Raw genomic sequence first — 23,452 nt, 5'->3', positions numbered from 1 at the left:
TCAAAGATTGTTGCGCTTCATTAATTGGCAACAGCAGCCCAAATGTCTTGCTTTGAAGTCCCCTTCGTTTTTGCTAAAATGCAAAGAGAGTTCCACCAATTATTGCTTTGGGATCCTAATTTTTCAGCTAACTTATTTTATCTCCAATTATGGGAGTAGACGTGTCACCGCTTACACATTCCAGCGCAAATGAGTCGCCTGTTCTGGATTAACTATTGTTGAAACTCAGGTTGGTTTGAATACAGTGGCCCCCCCTTTGAACGCTGTTAAGATTATAGTATAACATCAATCTTCCTTTTCCCGAAAGGGGGGAACAAAACTTACAGATATATACATACTGAAATGAACTTCTTTCTTCGTACTAAAATCCCAGAATTGGGAAGAAGCAATTGTTTGATAATGCAGCCACCCAGTTGCCACTTTTTATTTATTTAAGTTGAAACAGGAAACCAAGAGTCAAGTCACATTATATCGGAAATGTCTGAGTGATCGTACTGAAGTGATGGGAAGATCCGACTTCTCCAAGACTGCTGCTTGTACACGACGATACTTTTATTCGCTACTATGCACTAAGCAGATACACCAAAGCATCGGATGACCGGTCAAGTTGCTATTTACTTCCTCCTGCTGCCGCCGCCGCCAAGAATGGCAGCCACTCTGATAAAGATGTTGAGGGTGTCCATGTAAATGCCCATGCACCTGGAAGGTGAGAAGAAGAAACATATGGGATCATTGAAACCAACAGCCTTTATTGAGATTTCAGGTCATCAAGCAAATCCGACAGCAATAACGGAGCTGACATGCTTCTAGAACACGGCCATACAGCCCGGAAACCACACTGCCAGTGGCAAGAGTCAATTAGATTGCCAGAGCTTTGCAAATTGGCTGCCAAAACATTATTAATGAAGTTGCCTACATCACTAGAACAACTTTTTTTGGTGTGGGGGGGGGGAGTTTTCGTGACTGGTTGCCTCCACTAGTGTCTCTCCCCCCCTCCCCCCCAACACGGACAACCAGGTGAGTGGCTATTTATAAGCCTGAAACACATAGTGATGGTCAACTGAAGTTAAGACTTGAGAGTGAAATGTAAATCTTAGAATGCCTAGGCAAGCCTCTGCTCGTGAGGTGTCAGAAGCTAAGAGGGTCGGTCTTAATCCGGATCTGGACTGGAGACCATGTAGGCATACTAGAGTTGCAACAGAGAGGAATCAAACTACCTCTCTCGCCTTGAAAATCATAGCAGGGGTCACTCTAAGTCAGCTGTGACTTTAAGGCAATTTTTAAAAATCTATCCAGTCTGCCAGCCTCCTGCTGGAAGCATAAACAGGCACGATGTAGCATATTGATAAGGAAGGACTGGACTTCCCCGGCTCAGTCCTGCGCTACTCAGAAATTGATCAGATGATCTGTCAGAACATGTGTAAATGTTTAGATGAGCAAAATCTAAATGACAGCTGGACCCTCCTTCTAACAGGTGCCGTGTGCAGATTAGTACCGAGTGCACAGCTTGTACCGTGTGCAAACCTGATCAGGTGAGGGCACCTGATTGGTACCACTTTTGTATATAGTTAGCACAGACAGCAGTGTGATGTGTGCCTAAAAACACCTGTGGTCTGGCGAAACACTTTGCTAGTAGATAGCAATAAATAGAACTGCACTGGTGACTGTGTGTCTATCAGTTCTTGTCTACGTTGCGTCCTACAAGATGGTCTACTCCGAGTAAATCCGCTGCTTCAACATGATCTTCCAGCAAAGCGTGCAATTTTGGAGGAGTTGAACTTCAGGAGGAGAGCAAACTGTCCCCTCTCCCTTTTCTCTAGATCTGGGGAATGTTGCCTTATCAAAGAGCAGGACACACACTGTCACATTCCAGTCTCGCTCGAATAACAGGAACCAATATGTTGGTAACAGAATCCTTGCTTTATTGATAGCAAGCCTAATAGGCACGTAACTTTAAAAATGGTCTGAACTGGTCAGCTTTTCACAAGACACCAATGATATGCTCCCAGCGGTTCCCCTTTTTCCCCTCTCCCTCCCACCTCAAGTGAGCCAGCTGCCAGGAATTGGAGGATTGGGGGGGGGGAGGAGGAGGAGAGAAAGACACACACATTCCAAAGGCAGATCACATGCGTGACATGTGATCTGCCTTTGGAATGTGTGTGTCTTTCTCTCCTCTCCCCCCCCCCCCCAATCCTCCAATTCCTGGCAGCTGGCTCACTTATACTCGAGTATAAGTCAACCCGAATATAAGTCGAGGCACCTAATTTTACCACAAAAAATTGGGAAACTTATTGACTCGAGTATAAGTCTAGGGTGGGAAATGCAGCAGCTACAAGTGCAATGGAATCTTTCTCCAAGAGGATGCCTTGCCTGTCAGGACACAAATTTCAAGGCACAGAGTAATACCTAACACGGCATTCAAAGCTAATGGAAGAACTCTAATTGCAAAGACTGTGGCTTTATCAAAGCTGGAGGATTTAAAAGCCTAGCTTTACATAAAAACACAAAATGGAATGGTGAATTTAATACTCAAAGTTGGATGCAGGCAAAATGTGCTTCTGCCACACCTGGTGTGATCTCCTTTCTCCACAGCTCTGGCAGCCATCTTGGAATTACCGTATATACTCAAGTATAAGCTGAGGGGGGCTTTTTCAGCATTAAAAATGTGCTGAAAAAGTCGACTTATACTCGAGTATATACGGTAATAACTTTCTTTCTCAGGCCGAAAGCATGAGAAGAAACTCTAACAAACAGCATGGTAGGGCCCAAGCTACATTGGCTGGGGTCATGACAGTCCGGCCCCCCCAAAGGCACTTTACCCCAGAGCAGGACGGAGGGGACAGGATTTAGGGAAAGCCTGGTTCAACCATGGGGCGCGCACATGGAAGGCTTTGTTGCCCTGTGCCAAAATGTTTCCAAGACACCAGACACTACAACTGGCTGGGGTCATGGCACACGTGGCCGATGGTGGAGGCAGTGATGGTTACAGCATAGCTGCCTCCCTACCCTTATCCTTTTGCTTCTGAGTTCTACTTTTATTCATGTCTTCGGAGACTGCAGATTCGGTTGTCCTTACATTATTCCTTCTTGCCAGCTTGGGTCTCCATGTAACTTTCAGTTGATAGGCGCCATTTAGAATCTTAAAAATGCTAAAATCGATATGGATGTAAGAACATAAGAAAGAGCCTGCTGGATCAGACCAAAGTCCATCTAGTCCAGCTCTCTGCTACTCGCAGTGGCCCACCAGGTGCCTTTGGGAGCTCACGTGCAGGATGCGAAAGCAAAGGCCTTCTGCTGCTGCTGTTGCTCCCGAGCACCTGGTCTGCTAAGGCATTTGCAATCTCAGATCAAGGAGGGTCCCAGCAGAGGTAGTGCAGTTTTAATGACATGGATAATAAATGTTCCAGGGCAGAAATGGACAAGCCAGGTAACAGGGGTCCCCAGCTTTTGGAGAGAGAAAAAGAAGGGTGCGTGCGTGGGGGAAGCAATGAAGGTAGCTTCCCCAAAAACCCCTTCATACTTCAGAAGGGTCAGGTTCTGTAATCATGGAGTTTGTCAATGAGCATTTCGGCACAAAGTCAATCTGAAGGCAAAGATAAAATCCCAAGTAAAAATATCAAATACTGGCATAAATCATTGTAAAGATGTTTGCGCAAGCGCTTCCTTTTTCCCCTTCCAATGGCATCACCCAAACTCTTTCCAAGAAGCTCCTTCCAAATTCCGAGAAATACTCCCTTCGAAGCAAGAAGCTGCCTCGAAAAAGTGGGCAGAAAGGAAATCCCGCTTAACAGTCTTGCATCCTTGCACTTAGTTTTCTCAGGATATCAGGAAACATTTTTGAAATACAACATACCAGTTCTGAAAAAAAAATACAAACCTCACTTTCTTGTACTCCGTGACGCTGGAATTCAGCTGAAGACGTTCTATGTGTTTATGGCAACATACTATTAAACGGGAGTTAGAGTGCCCATGAGAAAAATACTTACGAGTTTATGGGATCATACTTCTGAACACCATACAGTGGTTGAGTCTCTGCACGCTTGATAACCTTCTGGGTGTCATAGAGCAGGAACATGCTAAAAAGGACCAGTCCGCCGTAAACAGCGACAGAGTACAGGCCGGCCCCAAAGACAGATGTTGGGGGAAAGAACATGGATCCTGAACAAACAAACAAGGAAGCCATCAAAAGGACTGAATGAACCTAAATTATAGCACCTTCACATATTATATTAACTTGAATCATGCATAGTCTTGTGCTGTGGCATCAGCTGATACGGAAACTTCTTTTTAAAAATCTGCAAAATCGATCAACTTTCCAATGGCCAATCAGAAATCCTGCTGGACCAAAGCCCACGAGCTCCCCTCGTCTCGTCTCCTTCTATGACCAACTGGTGGAAGTCAGGAACGGTGCTTGGGGGGCACCTGGTTGAGGAACCCTGTTGTAATATGACATGATTCTACTTACCAAGAGAAGAGGCGAGGACAAGGCCAAAGCCGACGCCCAAGGGCGCTCCCATGTTCAGAAACTTCTCGCTTGGCGCACACATGGCCACCGTCCGATGAGGTCCACGCATTCTGCCGGTACCAAGCGGCTCGGATGAGCAGGGGGCCGCCCAGAAGAGTCAGAGGAGCCACCACTGCGCCCATAACGCCTATGTGAAGAAAGAGAAGTTGAGGGCTTGAAAATGAAAAGGGTGCTTTGAAAAAACTCAAGTGACTATAGTCCGGTTCATGAGTTGCAGCGATCTCAGAGTATACACTCAACTGTGCTTTGTGTCAGGACTACGTTTCCCAGAATCCACCAGTTCCTGCCGATTCTCAGTGGCGGGAGAAAGGACCAATCGCAGTCACGAACAGCCCATTCAAACACCCCACATATACTTGAACTGAGGGCAAGAAGAAGAAGAGTTTGGATTTATATCCCCCCTTTCTCTCCTGCAGGAGACTCAAAGGGGCTGACAACCTCCTTGCCCTTCACAACAAACACCCTGTGAGGTAGGTGGGGCTGAGAGATCTCCGAGAAGCTGTGACTAGCCTCCAAGATGTCCTACTGTGGCCTTTTCCGTGCACTGCTGCTTGCACAAGAGCTCTAATGCAGGTAGAATTTTGCACAGAATCACACGCAATATGTGTGTGAGTGTTAAGTGCTGTCAAATAGCTTCCAGCTCACTGCAACAGGTTTAACATGGGAAGTTGGCATCCATGAGCGATTAAGATGGTACACTGCAGTAAGCGTTCCTAATTACCTTTTAAGTGACTACCAATATCCATCTTCAGCAATCAAATAAAAACTGTGGCACAGAAAAATCAAAAGCCACGTACCTGCATGCAGCATCCAAGCAAGGTGCTTCGGCCCAGGGCTGCTCTCGTAATCAATCGACCTCACCAACATGCCGGCCCCAATCATTGCTGCAAAGGTCGCACCGATTGCCTGCACAAAACAGGATTATTTTTACAATATGCAAATCATCCTGCCGTCCCCTGCTTGCCGGTGAGGGTTTTTACGATGCAGTCCTAAGAAGCGGTACAGCCTTTGAAACCAACTGATTTTGAAGGGTATTCACTCCATTTAGGCTTGTGTTGTTTGGTAGTTGAGGGTCACCAATGATAATCACTTGGGGCCTGTCCGCACTTCCTCGGGAGTAGACTTTGTGACCGAGAGTATACTTGACTTGGGCCCCTTCCGCACATGCAGAATAATGCACTTTCAATCCACTTTTCACACCTGTTTGCAAGTGGATTTTGCTATTTCGCACAGTAAAATCCGGCTGCAAAGTCCACTGAAAGTGGATCATTCTGCATGTGCGGAAGGGACCTCTGAGCAGTCTAATAATAATAAGCATTTATTGTCATTGTGCATGCACAACGAAAATTACAAGCATTCGCCGATGCACACTATTTCAGATCTCACACCCAATCCTGACATTCCCCTTCCTCCAACCATCACTACACTACATCACTACAGCTAATTTCTCACACCTGTAGGATTCCTGCATTTCCAAAATAGGGCTCTGCTCATCTACATTACACTTTTTCAATGAAAATGCTGACTCTTCTTAAAGGTCATACAGATAAATCATTTTCACTGAAGTAGTATTAATATCAATCAACATGAGCTTATAAACCAGTGGTGGCGAACCTATGGCACGGGTGCCAGAGGTGGCACTCAGAGCCCTCTCTGTGGGCACGCGCAGTCACCCCCCCCCCCCCCCCCACATTTCCGAAGGCCCGCCCGCTGGGCTCGACATGACATTATTAAACCTAAGACCTAGTTTTGGGGAAGCAGTGTAGGTAACCCTGTTAAGCGCTGTTAAACCCCACTGATTTTCATGCGAAGAACTAAAGTGTGTTCCTTTACCTGGGAGTAAGCTTGGCAATGGGGCTTGTTTCTGAGTAAACCCTCCTAGGGTCGTGATTCACCCATTGGAAGAGTTGCACGGCTGCTTCAAAGCAAAGCCACCAACTACCACCAAGCTTACTCCCGAGTAACATACGCCCCAGAGCCAACCGTTTTTCTAAACTAAAACCTCAGTATTCAGGTTAAATTGCCGTGTTGGCACTTTGCGATAAATAAGTGGGTTTTGGGTTGCAATTTGGGCACTCAGCCTCAAAAAGGTTCGCCATCACTGTTATAAACTAATAAATGGTTGCCAGATGATTTAAATGCACATCATACTTGCAAATGTACCCCAAGACTGCAAAGTGAGAACCAGCCCCAAGTATACCCCTTTTGACTAAATGCCACTGCAGAAATCCTAACACACCAAGAACAGCATTCCCACTAAGGACTTACGGGTGGTGTAAATCACACCCGGCAAAGCCTTATGCATGTTTGTTCAGGACAAGTTCAATGGGACTCGCTCCTAAATGAGCAGGCAAAGGTTTGCAGCCATAAGAGGCGCAATTCTAGTCAGAAAAACTGATTCCTTGCCCAGAGTGGAACGCTCCGTCAAAGGAGACCCGCAGGATCTATCACGGTTCCACAGGCCCTGTAATACAGAACAGTTTTGCCAGGTCTATGTTTGAGGACAGCAGCAGTATCTATTCATCATAGATGCCCCCCTTCCCCTTTCTTTTTGGTTGTTTTAAGATCAATGAAGTAGGAATACGTTTAACCTAACTATCCCAGCCTTCGCTGGGTTTCATTTTATTTTTAGGGCGCCATGATGGAATCCTGAGCATTTTGTTATGTTATTTTGTTGTATTTTATATGGGAACTAATGTTGCAAACCACTCCTAACCTGCGTGGGGGGGGGGGGGGGCAGAGGGAGCGGTCTAATGATCAAATAAATAGAATTTCTGAACCGTTTAGTCTTCCCTGAATTTCCTGTTTCCCACACAGCCACAATTACAATGCTCATACTACACGTGCGGTAGCTCTATACCTGACAACCATTTTAAAGTGCTAATTTATTCCCATTTTATTACTTTTAACTGTATTTTTTTAAAAAAATATATTATACCAGTACACTAAACCAAATTGGTTCTATTATTATTTGGCACTAGAATCAAATTTTAAAGACGGGGCGTGTAGGAGGGAGGACCGGGGGGAGTTCCGGGAGAGCGGGAGACGGGAGGTCGGGAGATCATCATGTGATGCATGATCTCACCTGGCTACGTGCGGAGAGGAGCGTAAGCGTCTGAGCCTAATCCTCACCTGGGGGCAAGACCATTGTCCCTGCGCCCGGTGACTGAGCCAGATAGTTCATGACCCGTGACTCATAGGGGGATGAGGAGTGGGGGTGCGGTGCGACCAGAAGGCCGTAGGTCCGTTGGCGTCCCAACGTTCTACTACGGTGCTGCTGGGTCAGCAGTGCATTACTACATCTCCTCCTTTTTTACATTTTAGAAAAGGGGGACCGAAATGCTAAGGGGCGATTTAAAGGGACGCTTGTCTCCTCCGCCGTCTGGTCAAGCTGACCGAGCTGCTTGTGTAACATTAGAACTTGGTTGCGGGGTAAGGGAAATTCGAGGGGCTTCTTACACACGTTACAGGCAATATTAGACACACATTGAACGAAACAAGATCCGATAACGAGGCACACAATTAAACCAATGCAGAGCTGTACAATAGCACTCAACCATCCTCCCGGCAGCCAGCTCCAGAGGGCTGACCACCAATGGGGTAAAACATCATACTTCAGATTAGATACAACTTCTTGCAGCTCACGTACTTTCATATGAATCAATTGGGAATTATCAGAAAGATTAAAACAACACATATTATGTACATTCTCACAACCTTGGTGATGTAATAACAATAAGTAATCAATAGCGGCACGATTGTCTAGGGTCGCTTGACGAAGTTCCTGCTGCTCGGAGGCCAGGGCATCCAGAGCGGTGGAGGTAGAGTTGATGGACTTCGCAAGGGCACAGGCCAGCCAGCCAATAGTCTTAGCATTGTAAGAAGCGAGTCCGGGGACTCCCACTAGGGAAGTCGCGAGGGAGACGAACTCCGCTTCGGAGAGGGCGACCGCGTCGCTCCGACAGGAGGGGTCGAAAGGCAGAGCGGAGCGGCGGCGGCGGCGTCCGGGCTCCCGGGGTGGAGCCTGGGGTAGAACGATGGTGAGGCGACTGAGGCAACAAAGAGTTCCGGCAGGGAGTCGGGCGGGAATGTAATTAAACGTTCTCTCCCCGCAGGTCCAGAACCAGCCCCTGGGGAGCAGGATGTTTCCGAACACGGGGGGAATGTCCTCCATGTGTGTGCAGTTCCAATTGGCCGAGCCGACGAATGGGCCCGGGTCGGTTCCCCGTTTGGCTGCGCCGGTGATGCGGGCGCAGGTGTTAGATTCGTGGTTAGCGACAGTCTTGGTGACAAGGGAGAGAGCGCCAGCCGGGAGGGTTTGGACGACGGGTCCCCAGTCGGCGCTCATAGAGTATCTGATGGATGAGGTATTCATGAAGGGGCTTGCCCAGACTCCGCTATGAAGTCTCCGGGTGCTTTGGTAGATCGGGGAGCAGGCAGGAGCTTAGCAGGCTCCCCACTCCCAGGTACTCCGGCCCAGGCAGAAAGATGACGCTGGGTGGCAGCGGCAGCAAACTGCTCCCCAGATGTTGGTCTGGTGAAAGCTCGTCAGGGGGGTGGCCGATCGCCATCGGCAGGAGGCAAGTAGAGCAGGCAGGGATGGTGGGCCAGCCGAGTTGGCGGTGATGATCGCAGCAGAGCTGCACAGAGGTTCCTCGGGTGTCTCGGGGTGGTCTCACTGGCACAGCAGCTCTAGGGCTTGGCTGGTGGTCGCCGGACGCCTCCCCAGGTCATTCGGGTCTTTGGGCGCTAAGGACGGTGTCCCTGTTGAGACCGCTGGCCATGGATCCTTTAGAGGGATGTGGTCCATCTCCGGGATGGGGCTGGTTTCCGCCGGCCGCCATTCCCTGGGTTGGCCTGTCATGGCGAATCGGAGTCCACAGGGACCTGTGGTGAAGAGGGACTGAAACACACCCCCTTTTCCCAGGTTATGGGGGGGGGGCCGGGTCCCTGTGTCTGCCCTAGAGCCGGGATGGCGGGAGGTCGGGACCGGGTTTAGAGTTTAGTATATAATATAAGAAGGCTTGTTTTGCAGCCTGTGAAGGTTGCTTTTACTGTAATTCTCCTGGGGGCCGCTTACTACCTCTTTCTTTAGTTGTTTGACAGGGAGGGTAGTGGAGGTAGGCCACCCTGGTGGGAATTGGCTTCAGAGCGTCACTAGGGTACAGCTAGGCGATGAACCGGTGCCTCGAGGGGGGAGGGAACAGGCGGGTCCTGGGGGGATTAGGGTACGTATGCTTAATCAGTACCACAAAGGGGGCTTTGGAAGCGCCTTTTGGGGGGATGTGTGCATCCGGGGAATGAAGCCAAATTGCCATTAGGAGGCAGATTCCTCGCACACACAAAGGAAAAAAAGAGGGGGGGGGTTCTTTGTAAGGGAGTTGCACCCTACCGTGACCTTGGTGGCTAAATGCAGGAAGCTGGATGGTGCTAAAAAATTTTGATCGAATTATCTTGGGGAATTGTCACCGGTGAGACGGCCTCTATATGCAGCGGTATCGGCTGAGCTCCTGGCCTTTAACGTGGTAATTACAAAGCTGCTAGGCGCTGGGCATAGCCATAACCCAAACGGGTGTGGGGAGTAGGGGCATAATGGCGGCAGCCCCTTTGTACACTGGGGCCTGTCCTGACACAGTGCTGCGGTATCAGGACGGGCCCAGATTTTAAATCCAGGGGGGGCCAGCCAGCCAATTGGCCCCTCCCGCCTCTACTGGTCGAAAAACAGAAAGAGAAGAGGAGGGGAGAGGGAAGCAGTTTTCTTCACGGAAATTAGGAAAGTAATTTTCGGAAGGCACTTATTGGGATCAATGATCTGTGACGGCTTTACCCACCCCAGACCAGAGTCTTTTTAACCCGACTCATGAGGTCCCTTCCCCAGAGATTGACATGGATGTCTAAAACGATATGGCGGACTCACAGAGCTGTCACTCGAGCCCTGGGCTGTTGGACCGGGAGCTGGCGGATGCTCTGCCTCGCGGTTTGTCTCCCCCCCACCCCTAGATAAAAGGGCAAGTCTCGGTCGGCTAATTGGTTGGGCCACCTGGCTGCTCTGATGACGGTAATATCAGCGCCGGTGTCCAATTGTGGCCCTTGAACTTACATCCTCCTTCTATGGCGAAAGCTCCAGGTATGGGCGGGAGCTCCCCGGAGATGCGTCTCCACCGCTGCCATGAATGGGTGTGGTGTAGGCTGCTCCATGTTGGCCAAGGTTGGGCTTGTAGCCTTTATTGGGTCGGCAGCTGGCAGCGCATGGGGCAAGAGACCAACTGATGCGCAGCTGGCTCCGGCAGGCAACTCCTGTGGGATGTTTGTCCAGACTTGGAGATGTATTGGTCCTTGGGTGCGTGGAGTCGACACACTCCGGGGACGTATGAACAGTCCCTGTTCAGCGGCAGAGGCCTTTGGCAGCACCAGCCCAATAGTCCCGGTAGGGATGGGCCTCTGCCATACTGGGTTGGGGCCACAAGAACCCCGTGGGGGAACTTAAAGGAGATCGGCTGGGTGCATGCGAGCGAGATGCCACGCGAGGGGGGTGGTTTTGGCAGGGGCCTTGGTGTTTGGGTCTGCTCTAGTATTCTCCTCCTTGGTCCTGGGCGGGGGAGACGCCCGGGCGGGAGCTTCCCGACGGGCAGTCGTTTCTCCAGTGGAAGCCTTTCTGGCAACGTGGGCACCGGGTTTTAGGTGGCCTTCTCCTCCTGGGGGAGGACCCTCCTCCATCGGGGTTGTAGGCCCCCCCACCGGGCTGCCTACACTCCCTTCGGAAGTAAACCGGGTCTGCCGCAGTTAAAGCAGTCATCCTGAGGCTGCCTCCCACTGCAGAGAGTGCTGCGGCCAGGGAGGCTAGCTTGCGGCTGGAGGATCCGATGTCCTGGCAAGCCTTAAGCATGTCGGCCAGTTCAGGATTTTTGCCCAGGCCCGTGATTGCCCCATGGCACTGCGTGGAGGCGTGCTCTTTATGGTAGGTAGCGCATGAGGAGCCTGCTTTGGGCCCCTTCGCTATCTACCTGCCTCTTGAGCGCTTCCTGGAGCCTGTTCACAAACCTCCGCATAGTGGGCTCTTGGGGTTTTTGCCTGATGGAGGAGAAACTCTGGGTTGGCTGGCCGGCATTGGGGACTTTGATAAACGCCTTATAGAAGCACCTGTGAGGCTGCAATCGTGAAGGGGTGGCCTCTAGGCAGGACAATCTGATCGTTAGGGTTACGTAAAGCATCGAAACCGTAAAGTTGAGCTGCTGTGTAGGCGCCGCCGGAGGCTGCTCCCCTGCTGATGCATTGCTGGCGGAACTCGCTTTCCCAGATCACAAATTGTGGCTAGGCTCCAGGAGCATGCGCGTAAAGGTGTGGTTTCCAGTCGTCCGGAACCATTAGGTGATTCCTCACGATTGCCTCCAGGCATGCCCCTCTCGTAATGAGGGGGGGGGCTTAGTGATTCCTACGTCTCGCATCAGCTTTATGGAGCTTCCAGTGAGGATGTTATAGCTTCTTAAAGTACGGTACTCGGCTAACCCGCCGAATGATGCCACCCTCCCCCTCAGTATCTGTGAAGTGGACGGGGCACAATGCAAGGATCTCGGCATCGCCTTCCCGCCAGGGTTTCTTTCTTCTGCAGATCGTGGCCACACGCTCTGCGCAGAGTTTTAAAACCCGCGCCAGGACGTGGGGCTGACGGAGGTGCAGGGACTTCGGAAAATGAAGGAAGAGGAGGGGGAGGGGGCGGCTGGAGCCGCTGGAGAGCTCTGGAAATGGGTGAAGGAGCAAGGGGGGGGTGGGTGAAGGAGGGACAGGTATTCACCCCAGTGGATAGAGAAAATTCCGGGGTTGAAATTGAAGGTGAAAGATCGAAGGGAGGGCGGCCTACAGCAAGGGAGCCATAGGTCTGCAGGCTGATGGCGACAAAACATTGTCTCCACGTCAGTAGCAGCGACATCGGCGCGCGAGGCTCTGTGCGAAGAGTGCGCCCGATGTTTTCCCAGTCCTTAAGATTCAATGTCCCCCCCTCTGGGTACCATGGACACTGAGCTTCAATCTCCTCAACCAATTTGCGCAGCTCCCTTCTCTTTACGGGGACCCTGCCGCATTTCGTTAACGCTTTCAGTTCGTCAACGTGCTTGTCATAAGCCCTGCTTTTGCAAGCTCCCATACTCACCGGTGTTCCGTCGGACGAGAGAGTGTCCTAGGACGCGTGTCTCTGGATGCGCCGATCCAGAGGACAGGCGATACCGAAACGGTGGTCCCTGGATGCGCCGATCCAGCGGACTTCGGTATCGCGGCCCTTCCCCAGGCGACGGTGAGCAGGGTGGAGGTTCGAGGATTCCCGGGTTTCGGCACCAGCTTGTAGTCGACCCACGTGGTCAGCGTAAGAACGAGACGAGACGCTGAGATAACATCTGGTGGAGATCGTACAGTAGCTAAGTCTGGAGGTCCGTGGTTCCCAGCGAAGTCTCCCGCGTGCTGGTTCCTGGCAATCTTTATTGTTATTCTATCAAGGGCGTGTAGGAGGGAGGACCGGGGGGAGTTCCGGGAGAGCGGGAGGCGGGAGGTCGGGAGAGCAGCAGGTGATGCATGATCTCACCCGGCTATGTGCGGAGAGGAGCTGTAAAGCTGTCTGAGCCTAATCCTCACCTGGGGGCAAGACCATTGTCCCTGCGCCCGGTGACTGAGCCAGATAGTTCATGACCCGTGACTCATAGGGGGATGAGGAGTGGGGGTGCGGTGCGACCAGAAGGCCGTAGGTCCGTTGGCGTTCCAACGTTCTACCACGGTGCTGCTGGGTCAGCAGTGCATTACTACAACAAAGATAGTCCCATCTACTATTAGCTCCCATTGAAAACAATGGGGAATGGGAGCACCTCCTTTGGGGGGTCCATAACTTTGGATCCCCTGAACCAAACTTCACCAAACTTGGCTGATATCATCAGGAGAGTCTCCTGAAAACCCCTGAAATTTTGGTGCTGCTAGCATAAAAACTGCGCCCCCTGCTGGCCGGCAAAGTAAAAACACACACAAAAATTTAATGACCCAAATAGAAGTCGAGGGGAGCTTTTTCAGCATTAAAAATGTGCTGAAAAAGTAGACTTATACACGAGTATATACAGTATATAAAGAAAATGACTGCCCCCCCCCCCAAGCTTCTAGCATTCTAACAGCCTAATCCAGAGTGGGGTGGCCAGATACGTCTCTGAAGATGCCACCTACAGATACAGGCGAAACCTTAGAATAGGGGTCTGCAACGGCTCTCCAGATGTTCATGGACTACAATTCCCATAGAATTGGTCATGCTGGCAGGGGCTGATGGGAATTGTAGTCCATGAACATCTGGAGAGCCACAGGTTGCAGACTCCTGCCTTAGAAGCTAAAACTACCAGGTCACACAATCTGAAAAGTCCACAACAGATAGTACAGTAAGCACACAAGCTTCTGATCCCAGTTAGCACAGCAGTAAAAGCCAACCCACTGTACATCCACCTGTAGTAAAAAGCTCTATCTCAAAGTGACAGTAAGCTGAGTACGGTCATTTCCAATACTGGATCTTTTCCCATCTTGACTTGAAAAATGCAGAACAATTGTTGCAATTGTTTTCCCCAGAGTTTTTCTTTGGTTGGTCATCTTCCTCTTCCCATCCTAAAGGTCAATGTCGGTAACAGAGGGGGAGATGTATGTGTCACAGACTCACAACCCTGACAGGACACACTTGTAACACACCCCTGTAAATATAGACCTGTGGGGCTCCTGCTTATTCCTCCGCCATCTGTCTCCTCCCCTCGAAACTTAAAAAGTTATCAAACGTTTCAGGCATTTTGCTTACACAGCTTTGTCGATGGCTCCAATTTCGCTAGACAGACCCAGACCATAATAACAAAGAGCCCCGAGACCGACAACGGCACCGCCGGCAACGAGCCATCTTCCCATCTGATCAACTGGTGAAGAGAAATCAATAGTTACGTTTTCTTACATTGTTCGACCCTCTTCAGTTTAATTCAGTTGAAAATTAAATTAATACAGTTTTTCTACTTTCACATTTTCCCAACGTAACAAATGACTGAGTAATGGGCAGCCTCATCCGAAACCCTCAACGGCAAGACGTAGCACCGCTGGAGTGCCACCCCACCACTTCCAAGAGGGCTTTCTGACAGGAGGAGGAGCAAAAAATGCAAAAAGAAAATTTTTTAAAAGCCCGCCATCAGAAAGCCCTCTATATGCCTTAAAGGTGTTATGACTCAGTCTTGTCTGGCTGGGGACCCCTTGGGAGGAAGACTCAGATGAAGAGGGGACAGTTTTGGTCGTGTATATACTCGTGTATAAACGCAGAGCCTGAGCAGTCAGTAGATCCTGCAGGACCAGGTCCAGAGGCTCAGGCAGAGAATTCAGGCTGGGATCCAGTCAGGTCCAAGCTCTGAGATTCCCCAGCCAGGATCTAGCTCTGAGACTCTTCAGCCTCTTGATACTAAGCCAGAGGGGACCCTGTCATCCCCTCCCCCCTCCTTCTCCAGAGCCCCAGGAGCAATGCAGGACACTGCATGTAGTTTACAGCAAAGGAGACGCAGCAGCAGGTTAGCAGCTATGGGGTGAGCTGGATTAGGCCAGTCAAGTTGAAAATCCCGTTGTTGCCCTTAGTTGTAGGCCTGGCAGAACAGGTCCATCTTACAGGCCCTGCAGAAAGTGTTTCACCAGGTTAGGGCCTTGATCTTAATCCATGCCGACGGAATTTTCTCTGCCCTTCAACTACAAAAGAAGAGTTTGGATTTATACCCCTCCCCTTTCTCTCCTGTAAAGAGACCCAAACGAGCTTACAAACTCCTCCCCTTTTCTCTCCCCACCAGACATCTGAGGTAGGAAGGGTTTGGGAGAGCTGCGACTAGCTTAAGAATTGGGAGAGCTGTGACTAGCCCAAGGTCACCCAGCAGGAATGTAGGAGCAGGGAAACAAATCGGGTTTGCCAAATAAAGAGTCCGCCACTCAGGTGGAGAAGCAGGGAATCAAACTTGGTTCTCCAGATTAGAGTCCACCTGCTCTTAATCACTACACCACGCTGCAAGTGGCACAAAGACAATGTGTGAGAGAGAACATGCACACACATGCACAAGCATACCTTTGAAGACTTTTTCCATGGCAGGTTCAAAAGCCGCTTCCTTCATTTCTTGACCGGTTTTTCCACGGCGCAAACCCATCCTGGCTCTGGTAGCATATCCCTGGACACAGCCAAAATTGAAGGAAGAACAGTGAGCTCTATGTTGCCATAAAGTAACCGGTCACCTCCAGGTTAGACTATTGTAACTCGCTCTACACGGGCCTTCCCTTGCTTTTGATCCGGAAGTTGAAGCTGGTCCAGCATGCGGCGGCTCGCTTGCTCACAGGCGACGCCTTCCGCGATCACATCCAACCTGTGTTGCGCCGCCTGCACTGGCTCCCAGTTGAGTTCCGAATCATCTTCAAGGTGTGGGTATTGACCTTCAAGGCCTTACGCGGCCTGGGACCCTCGTACTACCTCTCAGGGAACCGTATTACCCTATATGTCCCCTACTCCAGCCTCTGCGCTTCGGCAGAGGCCAATTTGCTAGTGGTTCCCTGGCCCCTCAATGACTGGCTGGGCTTTAGCTCTCCCACTCGGGCTAGAGCTCTTCTCAGCTCATGGCCCCTGCCTGGTGGAACTTACTCTCCCCTCCAGCTGTCCGGGCCTCTCCAAGTGCCGGATCTTCGGGTGAATTCCACAGGGCCTGTAAGACTGAGTTGTTCCACCGGGCTTTTGGAGTGTCCAGCCGCTGATTGAGGTGCCCCTTTTACTTATTCCTCCGACGTGGAGTGCCTTGCCATCTGAAGGACCCACTTTCCAGCTTTGTTTCCCCCCTCTCTGGGAGGGTTTTAACTGGGGTTTTACTACTGACGCCATCTTTATTAATTACCGCTGTGTTTTAATTTAATCTAATTTTAATGGGGTTTTGTTTGTATATGCTGTGTGAGGAAATTATGTTGTGCCCTTCGGGGATAGGGCGGTATACAAAACCCATAAATAAATAAATAAATAAATAAATAAATAAATAAATAAATAAATAAAAAAAAAAAAAGTAAACATAAACAACCAAGTGAACAACACCAGGAGAGCAGAGTGGGAAGCCAAACTTTCTGAGAGGGTGTTTTGTTGCAAGTGCAGGAAGTAGTAAAGAAAACCAACAAAGAAAACCAATTCCCAAACAGAAAAGACAAGGAGCCGTTTCAAGAAGAAGGTACCCTTTTCAGGCCCTAGGGATGGAGATGCTTTCCACAGGTTTCTCACTCTCCATGAGAGTCTCCCCCCTCCCCAAATCCCATCCTATTAAACACCCCCTGATCCTCAGTAGCAGCTGTTCAGCTGGTGGCAATGAAAATGGGAGGAAATGGGAACTAGGAGAAAGAAGAGGGGCATTTTAACCCCCCCACTTTTTCTTGACCTTTAAGGAGTCTTCAAGCAGCTTACGATCGCCTTCTCTTCCCGTCACTACAGACACCTTGTGAAATAGGTGGGGCTGAGAGAGTTCTGAGAAAACGGTGACTAGTCTGAACTGTGACTAACCCAGGGGTCTGCAACCTGTGGGTCTCCAGATGTTCATGGACTACAATTCCCAGCAGCCCCCAGCAGGGGCTGTTGGGATTTGTAGTCCACGAACATCTGGAGAACCGCAGGTTGCAGACCCCTGGACTAACCCAGCAGGCTTCATGCGGAGGAGTGACGAATAGAACTGGATTCTCCAGATTAGAGCCCATCACTGTTAACTGCTACACCATGTTTTCACATTAAGACCTGAAGCGTCCTCATGTTGAGTCAGTCCCTTGGTCTGCTGAGGCCAACACTGTCTACCTAGGATGGTGGTGGCTGTCCAGGGCCTCAGCCAGAAGTCTTTCACATCCCCCGTTACCTCGTCCTTTGGCGAGGAGATGCCAGAGATCGTTCCAAGCAGATGATCCGGCACTGAGCTGCAGCCCCTACCTATTTCACTCATAATTCTTTAGATTCACCCCAACTGATTTTTTTTTTGGGGGGGGGGGATAATCTTTCTGAGATTCTCCCTAACTAATCTCATAACATTAAGGAGCATGGAAGTCCATCCTATCAAGAAAAATGTCTCTTAAAAAAATAAGAAGTGTGTGTCATAGCTTCAAAATCCTGAACATTTTCTCTCTCTGTGCTACTTGTCCATCTCGCTGTGCCATCTTCCCCTATCCTTGCATTGCTCAGGTGGGAAAACCCTTGCGATTGGCAGGGATCGCCATTCGTCTAACTCCATTTAGAAGAAGAAGAGTTTAGATTTATATTCCCCCCTTTCTCTCCTGCAGGAGACTCAAAGGGGCTTATAATCTCCTTGCCCTTCCCCCCTCACAACAAACACCCTGTGAGGTGGGTGGGGCTGAGAGAGCTCAGAAGAACTGTGACTAGCCCAAGGTCACCCAGCTGGTGTGGGTGGGAGTGCACAGACTAATCTGAATTCCCCAGATAAGCCTCCACAACTCAAGCGGCAGAGCAGGGAATCAAACCCGGTTCCTCCAGATCAGAGTGCACCTGCTCTTAGCCACTATGCCACTGATACAGTGTATCTCAAAGGGAAGTCATTCTCAAACCAGCAGAGGTTCACGTGCAGGGAAGTGAAAACAGTGAAAGCAAAGATGGTCCTGACTTTGCTACTGATACCTAAGTCACATTACGCAGGCATAAAACCACTGTACTATCACACTTGGGTTTAGCCACATACAAGGTAGCTTCTTTCCGCTCTAGTTTAGGCGGAAGGGCTAGAGACGGGCCCAGTTCCTACCCATATGCTGAAAGACATTTTAGGCTGTCAGTTGAGTTCAATTGATCATATATATGTATTTTAAAAAGCAGTTGATTCATGCCGTCCTTTGGATCACAGCATGCTGGCAGGGGATGATGGGAGCTGTAGTCCATAACATCTGGACGGCCGCAAGTTTGACACCTATGCTCTGGATACATGCAGACCTTTATAAGACAAATAGTGATTACCTGATAAGGCTGAGAGAGAGACAGGTTCGTCTTCAGAGCGGAACTCCTCCAGGCTGGTGAAATGGGAGTGAGTGCTGGGCGTAGACTTCGGGATGGGAGCGCCCGAAGGCACACCAACCTCGCTGCAAACATGGCGGCGGCAGGCAAGGGCAGACTCTGTAACGACGTGAAAGCCAAAGTGATGATCTCATAGGGACAACAACACCACCAAGAACAGATCCGCAACTATGGAAACAACAGAGAATAACAGCAGTAGCTCCTCGCAAGCTGCTTGGCACCCAAGGTCCTTCTGGACTGGAAAGGCCTCCTTTGGAGGTCAGCAGTCCTTGAAGCTCTCAATGCTGCTTGTTCAAACATAGGACCATGATATTAGAGCAGGGGTCTGCAACGTGTGGCTCTCCAGATGTTCATGGACTACAATTCCCATCAGCCCCTGACAGCATTGGTTATGCTGGCAGGGGCTGATGGGAATTGTAGTCCATGAACATCTGGAGAGCCACATGTTGCAGACCCCCGGATTAGAGAGACTAAACTTGAAACGTTCTGCATCCAATAGAGCACTCTGACGCTAACTTATGGCCCTAAAAAGCAAACAACATCTAAAACATAACCTGCATCCCAGTTCACTTCTAATGTATTCATCTGAGAATGTTAATATCCCCTCGCACGCCTCCTCCAGACTGACATGTTCTTAGCAATCTCCTGTTTGCTCTCATTTTATTTTGAGAAGGAAAAGAAATGGGAAGCAACAGAATTAATTCCATTAAACACAGCACTTGTAGCAGTCAGAGCTTCAATCAAGGACACACACACACACACACACACACACACACACCGGTGAATAAGCTCTAGGACAGGGGTAGGGAACCTGCGGCTCGAGAGCCGCATGCGGCTCTTCTGCCCTCACACTGCGGCTCCACGAGCCGAGCCGCTGGCCCCATCCTTGCCCGCCCTGCAATTGCCCGCCCTGCCCGCACGAATTGCCCGCGGCTGGCTGGGCTGTGCCACAGGCTTCCCCTCTCGCCTGCCCTGTTGGAGCGGGGCGGGCGCTTTCCCGGCGGCCGGCGAGGCCGACCCGCTGGCCCCATCCTTGCCGCATCCATGCGCTTCTCAGAATGAGCGGAGTAAAAGGTTAAAAAAACCAGTATAAACAGTGTTATCTTTATTTTAAATGTCAAAAATTATTTGCGGCTCCAAGTGTTTTCTTTTCCCATGGAAAATGGGTCCAAATGGCTCTTTGAGTGTTAAAGGTTCCCTACCCCTGCTCTAGGAAATAACTTCCACAGAAGTGCGGGAAGAAAAGATAATTTGTGCACTTGATCCGTGGCCTTAAACAGTGTGATTTAATATATTATTTTCTACAGAAAACCATTCAGTTATTTCTGCACTGCTACAATCTATTGAATATTTTTATTTATTTTCCACAAGTTGACGGACAGTGACTACAAAGGAACAATTTTTATTTGGAAACATTTTGCAACAATTATCCTGGCCTAGAAATTGATCCCAGAGTTTACTTTGGGTTTTTTTTTTCTCAATTTTAAAAAAGCGTACTTATTTTTAGTTTCTCTCTCTCTTTTTAATTGTTTTTATTAGGTTTTTTAAAAAGACAATTCATTCAGGGGACAAGCACTACCAAGCGCCCTATTTGCCTTGTCAACGTTAATATTTTTAAGTTTATCCAAAACCTTCAAATCAAGTAAAAATAGTTACTGGTGTATGATGCAAGAAAGAGCAATGTTTTGCACTACAGGGCCCACTGTTGAGATATCCTTAGCAGCAAAGAAATGCTGAGTCACAGTTAGGTGATGTCATAAAGCATGCGATATGCAAGAAGCTAGTTTAGGGGCAACGAAATGAAGCAAATGAAATAAACTAAAGAGATGAGCTAAATAAACTTAATACAGATTTACGCCACTTCTTAATATCAAGACCATAACATTAGTAGAATCACGGTCCAACAGTTGTACAATATAACCAGAAATCTATTACTGCGGCGTTAAGGGACACAATTCTTACACTCCCATGTAGATCCTCATTAATTTCTTCAAACCAGCATAAATATATTTTAAATTTTAGTCATTTTTGATGGCTGCATTACAACTGCCACCTTAGGAAGAATCATTTCTGTAAAGAATGAGCTTTGAATTAAGCTGTATTTATCAACCAATTTTTATTATGGCCGTAGACCAAAATAAGGGAAATATGGTACTAAAATGTACATATATTTTAGAAAAGGTTATGGATATTTTAATGCTACGTTCTCAAAAAGAAGAGTTATCGAGGGTGACTAATAACAATATCGCAAAATACAATAACTAATAGAACCCATATTAGCACACACACAGCAGAAACAAGAAAAAAACACACACGTTATCTGGTATGTTTTTATCATTGTCTTCCTCCAAGGAACCAAGAACACCTCTCAGTCTTCTCAGGCCTATTTTAACCTCACAACAACCTGATAAACTAGGTTAGTCTGAGAAAGAGGGCAACTTGTCCAAGGTCAACCAGCACGTTTCATAGCCAAGTGGAATTCCAACAAAAAAACAGACTGTACTACACATATACAAGAATAAACAAATGTGTGCCCAGCTAAATTTCGTCAAGCCCCAGAGTCTTCAAAGCAAGTGATGTTTGCAGATGGTCTTGTTATGGCAAACTGTACTTTTCCGGTAGTCCCCTATCCAGACACTAACCAGGGCTGACCTTTCTGAGATCTGACTTGGTGAGCGTGGCCTGGCCAGGGTATCCCCAACCAGTAACCCACCATTATAACCCCTCAATCATTCAGACTGTCGCACCCCGAAAATACGTGACTTTTGTGGGTTTTCCAGGCTGCATGGCTGTGGTCTGGTAGTTTCACGTTTCAAAGTCCACAAATGCATTAGGAACCCAAACCTTCAGACCATGGCCAAAACCCACAACGCTCTGTTGATTCTGGCCCCCAAAGCCTTCAACAATAGAAACACCATTCATTAATTTTTATTATGTATTTATTATTATTATTATTATTATTATTATTATTATTATTATTATTATTAATTTATTCTGCACCACTAAAGTCTCCCAATCCCTTTCGCTTTCTGGAAACAAGAAGAGCCGCAGTAAGAAATGACACAGGCAGGAGTTAGGATGCCAAATCAGGGTCTGGGGAAAACCAGCTTAAATCCTGCCTGGCCGGCCATGAAATGCCCTTGGGCTAGTCGCTGCCTACCTCGCAGGGTTGTTGCGAGGATAATATGGAGGGGGGAGGAACGAGGCACGCCGCATTGAGCTCCTCGGAAGAAAAGGCCAGATAAAAACCCACTCAATGTATCAACCTACATACCTAGCTACTCACCTTTCTATTTACCTAACTACCTGACTGGGGGGAGTCAGCCAGAGAAAGTAGGGAGGAAACTGTCCCTCTAATGACGCAGCAAGCACCATGCTCCGTTTGGGCTCCCCCACGGAGGGGAAGGGCGAGGGGCAGCGCCCCACAGGAACTCGCACCCTAGAAGCGCGCCCTTCCGGTGCCGACCCCCGACTCACCTCTCCGCGGGCCTCTTGCGTCAACCCCCAGCAAACGTTCTGGCCCCGAGCGCGTCACGTGCCCCGCTCTCGAATCCTCGCCGCTCACGTGACCCCCTCCAAGTCCCAACTCGCGAAGCTTTCCGGCGTCCATCTTGAGTGAGGGCGGAAAAAGTTCCGGTGGGTGGGACTTTTTTTGCGCGGAAGCTTCCGGAGAAGGCATCCATCTTTCTTTTGGGCACGGGGAAAGGCCACCGGCCATTTTGAATGTGGTCAATGCCGAAACGTGTCGGGAGTTTGAGGATTCACGCGATGAGTCTTTTGAGGATTCACGCGATGAGTCAAATTCTGTGAGTCCAGGACACCAAGAACATTTTTCCTTTAGGTACCAAATCCTCTGCAGCGTCACTGCACGGGCTGCTGTCTGCGGAGTCTAATCACGCCCCCCAACTGCGCCCTTTGAAGCATCAAGTGGAGTCTACTCCCGAGCAAGCGTGCAAAGCTGCCCCCCCCCCCAAAGGGCGTGAACTAACTAACCCGCTGAATAAAGTGCTTAACGTCCCCGATCGATTTGACTCCAGTTGTTTCAGAACAGCTGCAATGCAGAACTCTTGCGAGCGGGCAGGAGGGAAAAGATCATTGCACTCTGTTGGGGATCCGCCTGTGCGAAATTCCTGGAGATTCCGGGGTAGAACCCAAGGAGGGAGAGGATTTTGGCGGAATGTAATGCCAGCAAGACCACCCTCCAATGTGACGGCTTTCTGGAGATGAGTTCCAATTGCAGGAGATAGAATCATGGAGTTGGAAGGAAGATACCCCAGGGGCCATCTAGTCCAACCCTTTGACATGCAGAAATACACAACCAAGGCACACTTGACAGGTGGCCATCCAGCTTCTGTTTAAAAACCTCCAAAGAAGGAGACTCCACCACACACTGTAGTAGTTAATTCCACAGCTGAACAGCTCCTGTTGTCAGGAAGTTCCTCCTAATGTTTAGGTGGAATCTCTTTCATTGCACTTTGAGGAGCTGGTCTACCTCCCAGAGTCTCAAGATAACTAGCAGAAATTCCTGCAACTGTCTTTGGACGCTGGGGTTTCAGACTCTGCAAACTGCCACTCTGAGCTGCCCAAATCTTGCCCATATAACCATGTAAGATTCACTGGAGAGCATGTTTAGGTGGAATCTCTTTTCCCAAATTCCACCGTTTTCAGGCTCCAAACCTCCAGGAGTTGGCAGCCTTATATATCGAGGTCACAAAGCAGGTAAAAGTGGTATAATTTGTTCTTGATTGGGAATTATCCATATATTCCATTGAGAGAAGCAAAGGAATTCCCTGAATGATGTGTGAATGGCATGGATAAGTTCCTTTACCAGCTTGTGAACTTGGGAGTAGAGTCCAGGAACCTGAATGTTTGCTTCGTGT

At 49.2% G+C, this 23,452-nt stretch overlaps 1 protein-coding gene across 1 annotated transcript; it reads right to left on the bottom strand.

The window, feature by feature from the left end:
- Nucleotides 1-408: 408 nt before the first annotated feature.
- Nucleotides 409-22,123, bottom strand: GHITM (growth hormone inducible transmembrane protein). The gene is given in 10 exon segments (XM_048506858.1): nt 409-699; nt 3,987-4,158; nt 4,466-4,569; nt 4,571-4,652; nt 5,323-5,431; nt 13,098-13,101; nt 14,331-14,442; nt 15,615-15,714; nt 18,516-18,671; nt 21,859-22,123. Coding segments are annotated over 9 exon segments (900 nt in total). The 5' UTR covers nt 18,648-18,671; nt 21,859-22,123; the 3' UTR covers nt 409-614.
- Nucleotides 22,124-23,452: the final 1,329 nt, after the last annotated feature.

This window comes from Sphaerodactylus townsendi, linkage group LG08, assembly GCF_021028975.2.
Source record: "Sphaerodactylus townsendi isolate TG3544 linkage group LG08, MPM_Stown_v2.3, whole genome shotgun sequence".
Taxonomy (NCBI): Eukaryota; Metazoa; Chordata; class Lepidosauria; order Squamata; family Sphaerodactylidae; genus Sphaerodactylus; species Sphaerodactylus townsendi.
Note: the sequence above shows the minus strand (reverse complement) of the source record. Positions and strands in the feature narration are given on the sequence as shown.